The sequence below is a fragment of the Aulostomus chinensis genome, chromosome 7, assembly GCF_037954235.1.
Source record: "Aulostomus chinensis isolate RoL2024-O1b breed Wild chromosome 7, RoL_Achi_v1.0, whole genome shotgun sequence".
Classification (NCBI taxonomy): Eukaryota; Metazoa; Chordata; class Actinopteri; order Syngnathiformes; family Aulostomidae; genus Aulostomus; species Aulostomus chinensis.
Window position 1 is genome coordinate 3,105,001 of NC_141326.1, and position 18,059 is coordinate 3,123,059.

General features: G+C 45.8%; 1 protein-coding gene across 5 annotated transcripts in view; it reads right to left on the reverse strand.

Annotated features, from left to right (window-relative positions):
- cracr2aa (calcium release activated channel regulator 2Aa) overlaps nt 1-12,963 on the reverse strand; it is a 20,004-nt gene extending 7,041 nt beyond the window's left edge. For 2 of the 5 annotated variants that reach the window (XM_086208159.1, XM_086208163.1), the window contains exons 1-12: nt 12,821-12,963; nt 10,374-10,721; nt 8,135-8,246; nt 7,849-8,035; nt 6,700-6,846; nt 5,954-6,044; nt 5,731-5,826; nt 3,819-4,006; nt 3,545-3,616; nt 2,199-2,244; nt 2,012-2,091; nt 1,380-1,728 (exon numbers count right to left, since the gene is read on the reverse strand). In XM_086208159.1, the coding sequence (XP_086064285.1) occupies nt 1,380-1,728; nt 2,012-2,091; nt 2,199-2,244; nt 3,545-3,616; nt 3,819-4,006; nt 5,731-5,826; nt 5,954-6,044; nt 6,700-6,846; nt 7,849-8,035; nt 8,135-8,246; nt 10,374-10,673 (1,668 nt within the window). In that variant the 5' untranslated portion in view covers nt 10,674-10,721; nt 12,821-12,963. Of the gene's footprint in view, nt 1-1,379; nt 1,729-2,011; nt 2,092-2,198; nt 2,245-3,544; nt 3,617-3,818; nt 4,007-5,730; nt 5,827-5,953; nt 6,045-6,699; nt 6,847-7,848; nt 8,036-8,134; nt 8,247-10,373; nt 10,722-10,816; nt 12,314-12,380; nt 12,691-12,746 lie in introns of those variants that run through there. The other 3 variants (XM_086208160.1, XM_086208162.1, XM_086208161.1) reach the window with 3 other exon arrangements.
- Nucleotides 12,964-18,059: the final 5,096 nt, after the last annotated feature.

Here is an 18,059-nt window from a genome sequence, read left to right on the forward strand (position 1 = left end):
TAAACCACGATACCAGCAACACCAAGACAGAGCAGGTCAGTGTTTAAGCCTTCTGTTTCAATGGTGTGTATCCACCATTAGTGTGTCATAACACAGAAAAGTACATCTGCTTCACACACAACCAATGAGATGACTGAACCTCTGGAACCCGCTGCATTCCTCCATAGGAACAAGCGTGTTCCTGGTCATGTACGACAGCGTGTTCCTGGTCACGTATGCCAGCATGTCCCTAGGATATCAGTGAACTCTGCACAGCTCTCAATGCAAATTACACTGACATACCCAGAGACAGGCTGCCATACATGACCAGGGACGCGCTGAGGCACATGACCAGGGACGCGCTGAGGTGCATGACCGGGGACACGCTGAGGTACATGACCGGGGACACGCTGAGGTACATGACCAGGGACACGCTGACGTACATGATGTCCCACAGATGCTCAATGGCAGCTATGTCAGGTGAACAGCAAGCCACTGGAGGGGAGACCTATTTTCAACTACGACCGAGCGACCTGAGGAGCACTGTCGCGCTCAAAGGTGTCATCATGTTGGTAGACGTAGGGAACGCCAATGAGACTGAGCAGAATCTCATCCCCGTGTCCAACTTTGCTCATGTTTCTTAGATAATCTGCAGCTGGAACTGCTGTCCATGACATGTCCACCCCAGACCATGAACCCACCAGCGCCATGAGGCCATCTGCAGACAGCATTAATACCAGCAAAGTGCTCACCAACATGACGCCATAGATGTTGTCTACTGTCTTCAAGAGAGCTGAAACAGCATTGACCTGTGGAGAAATCTCCATGACAGTAAGCATGTGTCGCTGTCCTACATCAGGTAGGATCAAGGCCTCTGTGGAAACAGCAGGCATGTAAGCCAGCTTCTCTCAACTGGCTCTAAACTGTGCAGATATTTTCCACGTGTTCAGATGACAACATTTGGTGGCGGCAGCAGATGCGCGTTTCATTCGTGAACAGGTGTCGTGACACAGCCTCTGCTCGAATGTCCTCAATTGGATGTGGAGCCGAATTTGCTCACTGACAAGGCAGCTCGGTGTCTCCCTGTGGACTGGCGACATCTGTGGCATTGTGATGTGACAAATGAGGATCAGGGATGACCTTCAACTGACCCATCACCATGAAAAACATAATTGCCATCTTGATATTCTGCACCTGTGCAACGAATGAATTAAATATGCAAATAAGAAATGCTGGATAAAAGTGGTAAGAACCCACTTGTGGACAAAACTTGGCAGAAATACAAAATTTGAGTACGTGGAACAAATCTTTAAGGTGATATCTCCTGAATCCTCCCGTCTCAAAGGTTTGCATTTATAGATGCGCTGAGTGTAAAGTTCATATACAGGACTGACGCTTACATTTATGCTGGTCTCCTTGCCGACTGGTTGACCCCTTGGAGACGTGGGCGTTTCACTTGTCCCCCCATTTCCCTTTGATTGTTGCGGCTGGACAGACGATGCACAAGGAATGATATCGCTCATCGACAAGTCTATGTTCTCCTCAGAGTCAGAGTCTTCGTCAGCTTCACTACACGCCTGGAGGAGCGCGTAGGCCTGGCTCTCATCCTGGAGCAAGTGTGGGAGGTGGTCCTCCTCGATGGAGATGATCCTCTGGAGGTGCCCCCTCGGCAACTCTGGGCAAGAGGGCTGGCACGACGCATTAGCTAGTTTCTGCACTGCACCGGTACCGAGACCCTCCACCTCCACACTCCAGATACAAAGTAACATTCCATTAGACACAGTACAAATGAAAACAGATCCACAGTCGGTGACACCTACTGAGCTATATACCACACATACTGCAGTTTGTCCAATTCATACATTTTTAATTACATTAAAATTGGAATTCCATATAATGACTTGGACGAGTGACCTGTCCAGGGTGAGCCCCGCCTCTCGCCTGAAAGCCGCTGGGATAGGCTCCACCCCCCGCGACCCTTAACAGGATAAGAGGAAGGAAATGGATATACAGTCATGACTTGATGTTTTACCTTTTGAGGACGTTTGTGTGTTTCCCACAACTGACTGGACTCTGCTGCAAAACTGGCATTTTCTTAGAATTATGTGGTTTCTGCAAAGCCATAAAGAGGAAGCTTCTATTGGTACTGCAGCATCGTGGACGCGGCTCATCTGAATGTAGAATACAGGGAAGGCATGTCTTTGATAGACAGCACATACCTGGTAGCAGATGTCTTTTTCATCCCGTAAATGTTTATTCATTTCTCTGGAAGACAGACACATTGAGGAGAAAGTATCTGTTTTTATACAGACTTGACTGTTGCACAGTTTCCTCCATGTTTCATCCTTTTAGTTTGAGTTCCTGACTGAAGATGTGCTCTTGAACTATAGGGACAAGACCACCACATCTCTAAACCAGCATTACAATATTGTATATACACATACTTATACACACACACACACACACACACACACACACAGGTATATACACACACACACACACACGTATATATACACAAACACGTATATATACACACAAACACGTATATATACACGTATATATACACACACACATATATACACACACACGTATAGACACACACACACATATATACACACACACGTATATATACACACACACACGTATAAGTGTGAATGCATATATTTTTACACACAGAGAGAACAATTTTAACTAATTGATAGAAAAGCATAAAATGATTCTTCGGAGTAAATTAGCTGCGCTTCTGCTGCGATGTGTTCAAACAGCTTTGAATAAACTGTATTTTCATGTGAGTGAAACAAACTTGGCTTCAGTGTCAACAAACATTCAAAACTTTAAAAAAAAGGCTTTGAAAGTGGTGAGCCAGACTTCACATCTCATCATTTCATGTGCAGCAAAATAAGAGAGACTGACCAGACGATACTGATTCAGTCTGCCCTGTGTAGGCTACTCAAGCTTACGCCTACAAAACAAAGTACATCAGTACCACAGAGAACAGATTCACGCCAAACCCATCAAGGGTTAGGGTTAGGGTTAGATGTACTGCACTGGGTTTATTTATGGTTCCCTGTGGAGAGAAGAGAAGTTTTTCCATTCAATGCAAATGTATCCTGCACTACCCTGCAGGCTTTATTCACATCTAAAAAACACTCAAATCTACAACTTCTAGCATCAATATCCCTTAAAAATCTTCTAAAAAAAGTTCTTTCTGGTACTGGCACAAAAGCCTGATTCAAATCCATGAAAACAGTCCATAAAAATTAAGGGGTATGTTAAGTGTATCAGTGTTACCTGCCACTGTGGCAAAGAAGTTTCAGTTGGGCAGGCACAATAACTTGTGTGCAGATACATAACAAAATGTTGAAACAGAGAAGTTTAGACTCATGTAGTATAAATCAAATTACCTGTTATTGCACAGAGAGAGTACGTTTAAAAAAGGCCCCAGTACCACTGTGTGAACCTCCAATGCACATATCTTGAGTATTAGAGCAACAGAAACACAGTAATAATACTGTCAAGAGTGAAGCGTGCGCAGCTCTGCCTTCACGTTTCTACTGATCCATACCTCAACAGGTCCAGCTGCTTGAAAAGACTCGCTCGCTCACGCTGCAGTCCCTCCGTCAGACGGTATATTTCCCTGCGTTCAACAACATCGCAGCCATTATTATTAACTCTATGACAGAGGTTGTCAAGGGGTGAGGAGGCGGGCCTCCCCTCGGAGGAGACAGAGTTGAGGGGAGGCTCAGTGAATGGAGGTGAAATAATATCAGCCATACGCTGAAGAAACACAGGCGGACCAAAGGAGCTCATGAGCCCACATCCAGAGACGCTCTACTCACATCTCCTTCTCCTCCTGGAGCAGAGTGGACTGCTCATGCAGCAGACTCAGCTGCTCCTGAGCCAGGCTCAGCTCCTGACTGGTGTGCTCCAGCTCCCTGGCCAACTCATCGTTGGTCCGCTTGAGCTTCACATTCTCCACTTTGGTCACATGCTGTTCACTGTGCAGCTCCTGGCACTGATGCTCCAGCTGCACACAGGGGTCAGAGGAGAAGGTAGTGCTTCTGTGTGACATTTCTGTATCATGTCGACAGAAACATATCGGCTGTGGTCAGTTCTGGTGACATTATATGAAGCAAACAAACAAAAACAAAAAACTGGCACTTCTGCCACTAGATGGCAGCACCTGCAGCCACTCAAACTTGAAGCACTTTGTCTTGTGATTTATTATTTGTAATTAGGGCCTGAGCCCAGAGGAACTTTGGGGCGAAGACCCGTTGGATTTTAAAGAGAGAAAGAATATAATATACAAAGATGTGTGAAAAATATTGAAAAAAGGATATGCACATCACGCAAGCTCTGATTCGTTCAATCACACACACACACACACACACACACACACACACGTTTATAAATGATGATTAAATTGTAAGGAGGGAAGGGCAAGATAAGCTCTCAAACTGATCTATTTGTACCTTTTTATGGACCAGTGATACACTTGTGTATCAAGACTGTTTATTTTATATGTTTGATTGTTCAAGATAAATGAAGATCAAATCAAAAAGGTTTTTCCCCCCAGTTTCAATTCTTTCTTGTGTTGTACGTCCCTTTGGACAAAAGACTGCTCCATGAAACTGGAGAATTGTCGAATTCTCAGCCTGTCCACTTGGGTAACCATGAAATTGAGCATTGTTAACCTAATAATACCTGTAACTGGTTGGCAAGTCTGCATACTGACATCCTACTTCAAAGATGGCTGTGCAGATTTGAAGAATCATTTATAAATAGTCTACGACTGCAATTAAAAAAAACAAAACAAATTGCTTAGGGTGAGTGAGGAGACAGAATAAAGACGCAGGAGAAGAAAACTATTGTTTGGCAGCCATAAAAGCCCCAGCTAAAGGCCTAGATGGTGTGCCACCATTTGATTTCACTTAACAAATTAGCTTTAAATGTCTGCAAGCAAGCCTGCTCCACCTCCTCCCAGCCCTGCTCCACCTCCTCCCAGGCCTGCGCCACCTCCTCCCAGGCCTGCGCCACCTCCTCCCAGCCCTGCTCCACCTCCTCCCAGGCCTGCTCCACCTCCTCCCAGGCCTGCTCCACCTCCTCCCAGGCCTGCGCCACCTCCTCCCAGGCCTGCGCCACCTCCTCCCAGCCCTGCTCCACCTCCTCCCAGGCCTGCTCCACCTCCTCCCAGGCCTGCTCCACCTCCTCCCAGCCCTGCTCCACCTCCTCCCAGGCCTGCGCCACCTCCTCCCAGGCCTGCGCCACCTCCTCCCAGGCCTGCGCCACCTCCTCCCAGGCCTGCGCCACCTCCACTAGCTTCAGTGGATTGCTGCTGCTCCCTTAGATGACCATGCTTGTGCACCTTCACCTGGTGCATGAAGGGGTCTGTTCCTGCAGATGCGAAGTGCTCTCTTCTCCTGATTTGAAACACGTGTCACTGAACGAGCAACACGCCAGGCCCAGGTGTAACCCGGGCCTGAAAGAATGACACGAGGCTCTCTGATTGGTTTGAGTGATGACGCCCTAACCCAGAACCCTAGTGCCTCTACACAGACCCCAGGGGCCTCGACACAGAACCCTAGTGCCTCTACACAGAACCCTAGTGCCCCTACACAAGTGTTCCAGTCATCCACCTAAACAGAAATCAAGCGAATGTGAAGTCACAAGAACAAGGCTAGTCTTCCTAACAGTCGAGTGATACCGTATGTAGATGAGATTAAATTCAGCTGCACACTCGGTCTCACTCACCCTCTTCTGTTTCTGAAAGAGCTGCTCCAGTTCTTTCTCCTTACTGGTCAGCTGCAGCTCCAGCTCCTGACTGCGAGAAAGGAACTGCTTGTAGTCCTTTAGTGCAGGAATAAAAGAAACACAGGGACTAAGCATGGGGGTGGCAGAGAGCAGTCAAACACTACATATGACAGAACAAACAAAGAAAATCAGCTACTATCAGAACCAGGTTCGGTTTTTCTACCTGCAGCACAATTCGGTCTCGTTCGTTTTTGATTTGTTGCTCCATTTCCTCATACAGGCGTTGGATCTCGTCATCATGCGTTACTGCTTTTCTGCAGGGGTAAAGTGAGATCTCATCGTTTGATAGACACGACACACTGCCTAGACAGCACACCTGAAGCACCTGGTTGATCACATTGTTTTTGCCCTGAAAGCTGGCATGCTAATGCCCACACACTGAAGCAGGGCATACATGTGTTCCATCTTTGTGATTTGGGCTTCCCATTCTTGTGAAAACATCAGAGATAACAGGGTTGATGCGCTACATTTGGTCTGACAATGATGCTTTTGTGTTACACATCACACACTCGTAATCTCCACAGTGGTGTGTACTTTTGCTCCTCTTGAAAAGCCCAAACTGCCGCGTCAGCTTTAGTTTGATTCAAGAGCAGTAAAGAAAGACCTGAGTCCGTTTCTTCCACCCACTGGGAAACTTAGAAGGCTCAGGATTCTGACAGGGAAAACTAACCAGCAAGCAAGAATCATCTATCCAGTCAAGGAGTGATCACATTAAAATTATAAATCAAAAAGTCAATATTGACCAAAATAATAGATATTTCTGTCATAATTGAGTGGCTCTACTACATGGAAATTGTTTCTTTGATTTATGTACAGTAAATAATTCCAGCGTTCTTCAGTGGAGTCCTCAGATGCTCTCTGAATCTTCCACACTGACTTCTGATCAGGTGACCAGGAGTATCTCCTGACCTCCTCAGAGCGCTCTCCATCTCCCTCTTCTCCTGGTTTGCCACAATTATCTGTGATGTCACTCTTGCTAGGAAGTCTTCAAAATTGGACAAAAGGTGTGGTTCATCCCGGCGCAGCTGGGCCCACAAACTGCGCACCTCAGCAGGCCTGGCGGGACAGATGGAGGAGCATCAGCTGGACATTCAACAGCCTCAACCCAGCACAGTACAAACAGATAGTTTACAGTGGCGTTGCATAAACCCAGATATTCCTATGAGGAGGCAGTAATGATCTCTGTCACACAGTGACAGAAATAAGCTGAAAATATACTTTGAGCAGTGATAAATATATGAACTGTGTAACAACAGAAATGACAAAATGAGATGTGCCACTGCAAAAAGAAGAAGCTGAGGAAAGTCGAATGTACTGGAGGACTTTTTCTACAGTGCCATCTTCTCAGAGTGAGATCAATAGAAGTTAGTGCTGCACCGAGTGCTCTGATTTGAAATGTCATGTTTCATCTCCCGCTGAACCAGGAAATCTGACATCCACCTCCACTAGTACTTACTTTTTGGTTTTGTTGAGGTGGCCTCGGTGCACAGCCATGCACTGAATAAGATCATGCATTGTCTCTCTGACACAGACCTCAACTGGAGTTACCACTGAACAAGTAACACTGGATTAAACACCGTTACACAGCCAGGATAGAAAATTCCATTAGACATCCTGAAATACTGTTTAATACAAAATTTAAGGTCATAAGTTTCAAATGCAAACAGAGCTCAGGTTTGTGCAGCCACGCAGCCCACAGAACCCACTTTGATAAGCGACGGAAACTTCCACGTCTCGTCTAGTTTGCACAGCTGATGAAGGTCCCAGGCGAAGTCCCTGACGTGATTGTGTCGACCTTGGCAAAGTGCCATCCCAATATAAAGTGCTGCTATGAACACAGGTTGCAGCTCTCAACATGGAACAAATACGTCAAATCTTTCCTCTCTTATTGTCAAGCCTGCCTCTCTTTCACAGGAATGAGGTCCATTTGCCTCTTCTTCAGTGATACAATTCACAGGCATTAATGAAATCTGTCTTGGTTTGAGCTTGGGGCAAAGCACCAGTTACACACACACACACACACACACACACACACACACACACACACACAGGACTCACTCTTCAAAGACACTGTTGGCTCCCAGACTTTCCATAAGCATGCAGAAATGTTTCTCCTCGTCGTCGTCTGAGGTCGCCAGGTTCTCTTCCCACCGGCTCTGGTAGAGAACCTCCGGAGAACTTTTCTGAGGGGGTTTCACGTCCACAGCCTCCTTAACAGAAATCTTCTGGCCATACAAAAACTCACCTACAAAAATAAAGAGCTTTGGTGCACAATCAAAACTTCAGACGGCCACTTCTGAGAGTACTAGTCGCCTTGATTTAAGTATACAAATAAAAGACATACTAAAACCAGTGGAGAACTCGTCCAGGGTGAGATATCCATTGCTGTCAGAGTCAAGGGTCTTAAATACTTTCTCCAACTCCTCGGCGCTGAGGGGGAGCTCGCCGTTCAGCCTCTGTTTGATAGAAGAAACAGCTGATATTGGCAAGAACACAAGTGTTTCAAGGTATCTGAAAATACTGCAACAAATACTACAATGTGTTTCTAATATTGTGCAAAACAAAAACTACATCCAACATTGAAATGCTCATTCGTCACATGCTCCTGTCCCTTATCTGCATAGATACATGTTCCCTGACCTGCTGGACACAAGCCGTCTCCTCCTCTCCATCTTTCTTCCTGTCTGCGACCTGAAGGCTCGACAGTTCCAAAACAAACTTGCTGATGCTGAATATTAAGTGAATGCATCTCTGGTCTGGGGCCCGATTGATCGGGGGTTTCTGAGCCCAAAATTGATTTTACAAAAGAAATTTTTTAAAAAAGAAGAAAAAAAGAATTAAAAATCACTGATTACCGAGATGTGCATCCGACAGAGTGAATGCTGGTGCTGGACTCAAAATAGAGCCTTTCTATGTTTACTGTGCACCAGTTTTGTACTGATGTGACCTGTAAAGGCCCTCGGAAGGCTAATTTCTGATATAAATTACTTTACTGAAAAACATTTAACACTGTCATACATGACCAAAGGAAAATAGTAAAATGAAAATCAGTACTTTACCCTCAATAAGACAATCAATAATAAAATAGACATCAGTATGTTCACTGACAGCAAGCTGCTAACCTGGAACCAAAACACTGCTCGTGTAGCGGCGCCTGCAGACAGGGCTGAGGGTCTCTTGAGGCGCCGGAGCGCTTTCTGCTCAACACACCACGTTACACAATTCTGAAATGTCCAGAGGCATTGTTTTCTTAAAGTGTAGCACTGGTGCATATCTGAAAACGTCCAAGTTACATCTGTGATAGCCTGACACACACACAGGCAGTCAGCATGCCTACTGGAGGGAAGCTGAAAGTGGGTCTACAACAACTGCAGCTACAGCCTGCAGGGACACTGAGTAAGAAGCTGTGTGGAGGAGCTGTTTGTTCGGGGTTCTGCAGCACAGGTCTTGTGCCAAACGTACAGGTGAGCTGGACTCATGAGGACGGCGATTCATGAAGCGGAATTCATGAGCAAAGAAGTCGGTGATTCTTCCCTCAGTTGATTTAAAGCTGACCAGGTCAATTTAGCTCGAATAAGAAGAATGCCAATGATTCTCTGATTCTTCTTTCTCAGTCTGTTAATGCACACGCTCCCAACGCCACAGAGCCTCAGACTGGTCTCACCCCCTCCCCAGTGCAGTAAATAATATGCAAACTGAGACACATCTTGAGAAAGGATGAACGGCAGCTGCTCCTTCATGATGGAGTTCAGCTAACAGAAACATGAAGAAGTGGGAACCACCTCTGACCCCGACAGTAACTGCTGGATCATTTTCACACAGAGCCAACAGAGCCACACCTCTGTCAGCCACCTTGTTTTTATGCCATGTTTACATTGCTCCATTGTTGACCGAGGCCACCCATATAATCCAGGGGAGGGACACGGACAGGACAGCACGCACGGGAGACGATGAGCTGCTGTAAAGTGTGTTATCTGGGTAGAACATGACCCTGACGTCAGCACACAGGACGGCTCCTGGCCGGAGCAGGATCCCTCCTCTATTAGCCTCTAATTTCCAAGCAATTACCATAAACACCAGATCAAAGCTTCTACTTAATGTATTTATGCTCGTCAGAGTGAGAGCTCACAAGTGCTTCATCAAAGGATTAGCAACAGCACGGATGAATATTTGAGTGGCAAGTGCATCTGCACAACAATGTGGTAGTGGTGGAGGAGTTGTAGCACAAAGCGTCTGCACGCTCTCACCACGCTCTCTCTTCAGTTCCTTTATGCCATCATGAATGAGGTGCACGTGTTCCATCCGTGTCCTGGTCAACAGCATTAATGAGTGCAGGCTGTTCTAGCCTGTGCACTGCGGTGAGTAAAGAGCGCTCTGAAAGTGACCGACGCCCGACGGTGGTATACTCCTCTCTGACACTGTAAAATACTTGTGTACGTCTACTTAAGCCCAACTGTGCTTGTTTAAAAGGTTCGAATGCCTCTCAAGTTAACAACCACCCTGCTGTTACTTTTATTACTTGTATTCAACAAAGTCAAGTCTTGACACTTCTTTCAGATGTCATTCAAGAGGCAGCACCTCACCTGCATGTCACGGCGGGTGATGAAGCCCTTGTTCTCGATGTCACAGATCTGGAAGAACTCGTGAGTTTTCTCCAGGATAGTGTTTGGTCCCACATGCCCGTTCTCACTCTTCCTCCGGTCACTCTCACATTTTCCCGCCTGCCCACTGCTCGCTTGCCTCCGCCGGGAAGTTTGGGCTCCTGTGTTGGACATGGTGCTGATGCTGGCACAGGGAGCAGTAAAGGTCGCCATGGTATTTAAGATGAGCCAGGTGAGGTGGAGGGAGATCGTGGAGAAGTCGCGCTTCAGGCTGCTGTGCATCAGAGGCTTTCACTAATGTCTCCCGTTGCCATCTCTTAGCAACCACCTCTTTAATTAGACAGTGAGAGGAAAAGACAGGAGGAGTGAAACACGTCCAGTAATTTACCAAGAATACAAATGTGTCTTTTTAGCATGTCCTGCACCTAAAATGATTGATCACCATCGTCTGCAGCTCATCGTGGACGGATAATTGTACACGAGATGAACGGGCACGAGGAAATCTCAAGGCTCTGCTTTTCTATGAGAAATTCTCCAAACCAAACTGCCAGCGAGTGCATGTTTCTTTATGTAAACATGTATTTTATACATGCCTTGCCACGCATCTTTTTTTGTCACAACATACAGTTAGCGTGACTCATTGTGTGAAGCACTGAAAAAAGCAACTGCTGCCCTTCTACAGTTCAGGGAAGATGTCATCTTTTGAGATTCGTGCCACTTGGAGAGTCACGCCAAAACTGAGGCGAGGGCTGTGGTTTGATGAAGGGGGGTCCCGTCTACTGGGAACTATTGACTGATACAGCTCACTTTCTGGTGGGTTTCATGCAGGCTAAAGGTCAAGACGCACTCGTTTGGAAGACTGCCTTCCGCAGGCTGGTGTGCATCGCTGGCTCAGTCGATTGATGAGCGCAGCATCAGACGGCGCGAGTGTGCTGACCCTGGCTAATCGAGACATGTGGTGGGACGGACAGGAAAAGGCAGGTGGAGTAGAGGGACGAGGGACTCACGCCAACATAAGTCAGCCTTGTAGTTGAAATCATGATCATGTTCAAGTTCTCTGAAGCAGGAAAATGTGACAGACAGGACTAACTCACAAGGAAAGAGTAAACTCGTACAAAATTAAAGCCGCAGAGCATCATATTTTAGTGGAAATGAACATCTCTCACATTCAAGCTGACAAAAGGAGTTCACACAAGAATCATTCAGCTCCTTGTGGCCTGGTTCATCTCTGCACTCTAATCCAGATGACCTCCACGCCGCCTCCCTGGGGTTAACCCTCCGCTAACTTGCCTGCGGATCGATAATTTAATCTTGCGACTCTTGTCACATTCCAAATCTTATCAGACCAAATAGATTAAATTAGGAAAGTGGCAAGTCATTCTGTAGAGGTTGTGGAACAATTACTACAATTCATCAGCTGTTTTTACAGGAGTGAGAGAGGAAACAAGAAGGGGAAGTAAAGGGACGAGCAGTGTGTAAGAGTGAGTGGTGAGTGGGCCAGCGCTCCTTCCAGCCACACAAGTGTTCATGGTTACATGGTTCAAACTGGATGAGGAGACAGACAGACAACGCCCGTGGTTTTCTTTTTCCTTCTCAGCACAACCAACAACAACTGGAGCCCACAACACACGTCCCCTCATCTTCCCCCCTGTTTGACATGAAACGGCTGTCAGAGCCCCACCCGTTCAGACCTGCTGGCTTAAACAGGAGGTCAAGAATTACAGTCAACCTGCGTTTAAAGCACCACAAAAACAAAAAACAAAAAAGAATCATCCTGATCGAATATTAGAGGTGCAGTGGATGAAGCCCAGGTCGCCACTGCTCTCAGGCTCCATTCTAACACAGACAGGGACTCCGTTTTCTGAACCATTTAAACTGAGAAAGTCACCATCAAGAATTCTTCGAAAGACTATCACCCCCCCCCACACACACACACACACACACACACACGCGCGCGCGCGCGCTTCAGATGACGCAATGATAAATTACCACAACAAATACTTGACATGTCTCTACTTCCTGGAGAGAAGTCACGGCCATCGGCCCCCTTTATCAAGTCCCTAAAAACTTTCGGAGCAAAAAAAGTTCGTGTTGCGCTCGTAAAACATTTCTCTTGAAACCCGGAGAGTCGCCCTACAAACTCGGCGCCTGCAGCCCGGACTGGTGAGGCCGAGAGCAAAGGAGATGCTCGGAGTCCAACACGTGGAAGACGATGAGCCAACTTCCTGACAGACACACGTCTCCCTGTGGGGAGACTCCCCGTGCCAGCCCAAGGCTCCACACACCAGTTAAACACGCACATACTCCAGTTAATGACAGCTAATGAGGAACAGCCCTTCACGCTACGATACTCACGCTACCACGGCACTTTTTTAATTGAGTTGCGGAGCGCGCAGGTGCGTTCGCAGCGGAGGAGGGGAGCTCCGTACCGGCGGCGAGGACTCGGAGGAAGAGCCTGACTCGGGCAGGGTCGGCCTGGTCCCCCCGCTGACTTCACGAGTTCAAGTGTCAACTGGGCCACTGCTGGAATTTCACTGAGCTCTGCACTTGCTGCGTTAACTTGGGAGGAGGGGCCACACTCATCAGCAGTAACCATGGCAACCCTAACAAGGAAGTCCTGTTTACGCAACCTGGAAAACCTGTTTTTTCTTTGTACCCTCCTGTCTGCCTGTGTATTCTTTTCTTTGAGTAGCCTTGTAAAGACAGAAAATACAAGCAGTTTTGATTCTAATGTTTTTGTTCATGTTTCGTTGAAGGTGATGCTGCGCCATGAGTGACACCGACACACCGGCGACAAACGCTCTGCCTTTGGTGTCTGATGGAGGCAAAATGCACGTCCTCCACGTGCAGGCAACTAGAAGTCACACTGAAATTAATTAAATACTTATCTGACGTGTAATAATGTCCTCCAAGTCACGTGTAGCAGTATGTCACCCTTAAGTCTGTCCTTTTATGAGCAGCATTGTCAGTGAATTACGCAAAAAAAAAAAAATATCCGTGAATTATTGCAGACATGTGGGCATTTTAATGGGTCTTTATGGTAATAGACAGTTACTAAGAGACGATGATAACGTGAGGGTTTACCAGAGACGTGGCTGTTGGCCAGTTGTAATACCAATGATGCTCAGATGAGGGCAGTGTAACACTTGTTATTGAGTCATTGAATTTGCTGATTAACGTTCCATGACTTAGGAGGAAGTTAATATTGAATGAGTAAACTCCAAAGCATACGGGATTCTACACTCTCTGTCCGACAGATGTAATCTACATAAGTGGCAGCAGAGATTTAAAACTCGTTGTGTGTCTAATTTACAGCAGTCCTGTTCTATACCATAAATACCATAAAACGTCTGCTCCATGGCACAGCAGCCAAACAGATGTAAAAACACTCCCCCAAGCCACGACTGTCACTGTTTTCCCCTTCAAGGCCTGAAACTGGATGGATGTTCCATGTTCCACATGATGAGGACTCCTGAGCTTTAAATGGATTCTCTTCAAGTTGTTTCTGAAAGTCTGATTTACAGCAAACAGATGCATGCGAGGCAATGATCCAGATGAGACTCTGGAGCCAGCTGTGTTTACACGTGGGGACACTGAGTTGTGATTGATGACACTGCAATCATTTCTTGCGTGGCTGAAGCAGACAATACTGTGATATTCCTGTATCGGAACTTCAATTTCTGATTGAGCGGCTGTGGTATTTATCAAGGAGGTTGTGTTCCCATTGCTCTTCACTACTTTCTTTGATTGTCAGCGGGGGAATTTCTTATGTCATTGCAAGATAAGGCGTTTCATGAGTTTCTTTGGAAATATAACATGGTTGCAACGGCCAGGAGCAATAACAATCCAACTGATATCAAGGACCTTGATAACAAACCCACAGGGCCCTCCGGAACTGAAGAGGCCCTGAGGATCATCTAACCAGGAGTCCTCGGCTCAACCGTGACCTGACGACTCTCCGCAGACGTCACGTGAGCCTTCAGGCACGCCGCGATCTCGTCCACTGATCAGTAGGATTTAGAGAAGGTTCTGACAGACGTCAGTTTAAGAGTATTTCGGTTTTGATAGTGTCCCTGGATTTAATTACATCACGAAACAATTATTAAAAAAAAAAAAAAAAAAACAAGTCAGGAAATTAAATAATAAATGAGGATGTAAATGAAATGGCTATGAATTGAGCAAATACTGGAGTTGGGTACCGGCAAGGACCCCGCGATGGGATTTGTGTCACGATACTTTGGTCATCATACCACAATTTATTGTGATATTCTCCGTAGTTCACTCAGTAATTAAAAATAGCTGAAAATACAGTGTATATGTACATCAGAGGATATTTTCAATTCAGAGGACTCATTGAGTTCGAACTATTTCGTTCAAAATATCCATTCTCATTTGTAATAATTGTGTATGAAGGCCATTTGCATGAATATTAATTACTATTTGGGGAAAAAAAAAACAATATTAAGAGCTGTAAAATCGTTATTTCACAGGGGAGAAAGTTCATTTTTCCCACCATCAATAAATACAGAGGCAAAATGGACATATAAATGAATGCCACACTTTAACTGCTTAGTTTTGTTTGGGCACATTTGATGGCATGCTCATCCTGGGATTTATTAGTTTTGCCAGCCATCTCTATGGCCTTCAGGGAAGGTTTTACCTGAACAGGCTGATCACATTCACACCTGGAAGCTGCTCCGTTCTACCCCAGTCTGATCTGCTGCAACTGAGCAGCGTCATCTACCAGGGCCATCATAGCTTCTAGGACATTGGCTGCAGGGAGATGCACCTCCACAGGATTGCTGGGAACCAGAGCAGAAAGCCACGGACGAAGAGGAGATACAGTACCGAGAGGGGGTACGCAGCGAGTGTCCCCACGCGGGTCTGCTTTAAGGCCTTGGAAGGACTGACATCACACTTGGAGAGCTTCACTCTGTTCTGCATTTCTGAGGAGGGTGCGGTTGGGGGCTTGGAGTCATCCGTGCCACAGCTCCAGTGGTCTGTCAGTGCCGCTGGGATCACGCCATGCAGCTACAGTCGGAGATATACTGACATGTGAGGGCTCTGCCATTCAGGGCAGTGTGATTTTGTGTACGTTTGTGGCTCTGGGTTTAGGTTGTACTGTATGTTGACATGTTCTTTTATGCTTCAGACTCAGAAGGACAAAAGGATTTTATTCCAGGCTCGGTCAACCTCTTCGTGCTGCAGAAGGAAGATTGTAAAACTTTATGAAGTGATCATTCGTCATTGTGCTGCTGCAGTCTGGGTAAACACTTTCATATAGGTCGGACCCACCAGGCCTCCAAATTTAGTCCATTTTGGACAGATATGATACAGTAAATTTCACCAAGTTTCCAAAATGGAAATCAGACTTCATTTAAATGCCCCCTTTCATGTGTTGTTTATCAGATTGGATGCTAAAACAAAATCTCTTTTTTTGTTTACCTCCCTGTGCTATCTGTTTTTATCATCTATAGTCTAGTTGTCTTGAAGTGTCACCTCATTGTGGTTTCAGTTTCTCACTGGCACCAGCAGATGGCAGTGTGAAGTAGCTCAATGGCGTGAAGCCCAGCTCAGCGCCTGCAGACCCAATATGCAGCCACACCATGAGATCTGAATCTGGTGAATGTGTTGCTGATTTTTTTCAAATTGAATCACATGGAATCAAAGTTCTGAGATTTGCAAATTTCTGCTAAAATATTTGCTGCTCGTTCCCGGCATCTTGTGAGAAGATGAATGATGTAAATGTAGTTTTGGTGAACTGACTTCTGGAGCCAGTATGGTTGTGCGCCATGGCCAAACGAATCCCTCATGCTATCCTTCTGGATAGGCTTCTAACATGAGGTGATGAGAGGATGTGGTGATGGCTGGACCAGCATTCATGTAGCACCTGGATTCTAACTGCTCCCAAGCTGAAAGCACACAAGTGCGTGCAACAAGAGCGTGCATCTTATCAGACAGTCTTATTGTGCAAGACAAGCCATTACATGCTCCAATAACAGGATGGCGGCTGACACACTGAAGGCCGGATTTTTTTTTTTTTGCCTCATGTGATGTAATGGACGGCTTCCAAAGCTGCCACTGTTGCTCCTCTCGCCCGTCCTGCTCCTCCTCACTGGGTCTCATTTATATGAGACGAGTTACCTGCTGTTGAGCAGTGGAGCTGTCATGGCTGAATGTTGACACTCAAGATTATTGTTATGGTGCACGTTTGCATCAGGATTTCCATTCCCTCTTGAACCTGGACTCATGCCATTAGAGATGGTTGCATCCAAGAACCTCTTGCCACAGCCCACGTGTTTCCCTTCGCTTCATGGGTTTTTACATACATTCACACTGGCCACACGGACTTTCCTATTATCTCACCACGCTTGTGCACACAGACCCTTAGCGTCTCTGCTGTTTGCCTTCAGATTATATCACTTGAGGAGCCACACCAGAGAGCAGACAGATTAAGTGTTACAGTAACGAGACAGCTGGAGTGGTTTGCTCAAATACCCACCCCTCCCCCGAAACACTTTAAAGGAATAGTTTTCCATTTGGAAAACTTGCTTGTTTGTGTTCTTTCAGAGAATTAGTCAGAAAGAGGACAGAAAGCAGCAAGCTACCGCGCTGCAAAAAGTAACCTTGCCAAGGATATTTGAACGAGTTCAACTCAGATAATCTCATTGTATTTTATACTAGAAAAGATTACTTCAGTGATAAGGGATTGTTTTACAGTTTAATCTTTTTCCCCAAAATAAGTACATATGTTAATTCCACTGAAACAATTTAACTTTTTGCAAGCAAAAAAAAAAAACAAAAAAAAACTGTTGGGAGATTTATTGCACTGCACAAGCGACCTGTTTTGAGTGTTCATACTAACCAGAAGCAACCACCTGCTGGCGCTTTTATCTTATTTAATGACATACAGCAGGTAAAGTAAGTACTGACCACATCACCATTTTTCCAGTACATATATGTCTAAAAAGGTTCTACTGACATGGAATTTTCACCAGATGTTGGTAACAACCCATGAAGCTCACACATGTGAAGAAATCAAAACCTCAGATGTCCATAAGTTGAGTGTTAAAAATGAAATGACACAGGGAAGAAGTCCTGAACACACCTACTAAAATGTATTTAATACTTTGAACAAAAGCCTTTGTTGGTAAGAAGAGCTTCCAGACGCCTCCTGTATGGAGGAACTGCATTGCTCAGGTGGGACTTTGGCCCATTCTTCCACACAAACAGTCTTCAAGGTTCCATGGGCCTCTTCTAGGAACTCTGATCTTTCTTTCCGTAGATTTTCTATTGCAGACATGTCCAAAGTCCGGCCCGGGGGCCAAATGTGGCCCGTGGTCAATTTTCATCCAGCCTGCAGCCTCCGTCATAAAATCAATAACGTCTGGCCCGCATGTAGAATTAATACATTGGGCAGCAGCGCTGTTACCTGTGTGTCCTAAGTGCTGCCATCTAGAGGCTCAATTAGGAACAGCAACTTAGTATATGAGTAATTGACTGAATGAGCCCCCAATTTTCTAAAATGGCGACAATCAACAAAAAGAGGAAAGTTGACTGCGAGGGCCGACGGTTCAAGGATGGGTGGAAATTGGACTATTTCTTCACTGAAATACGTAACAACTGTGTCTGCCTCATTTGTAAAGAGACAGTGGCTGTTTTTAAAGA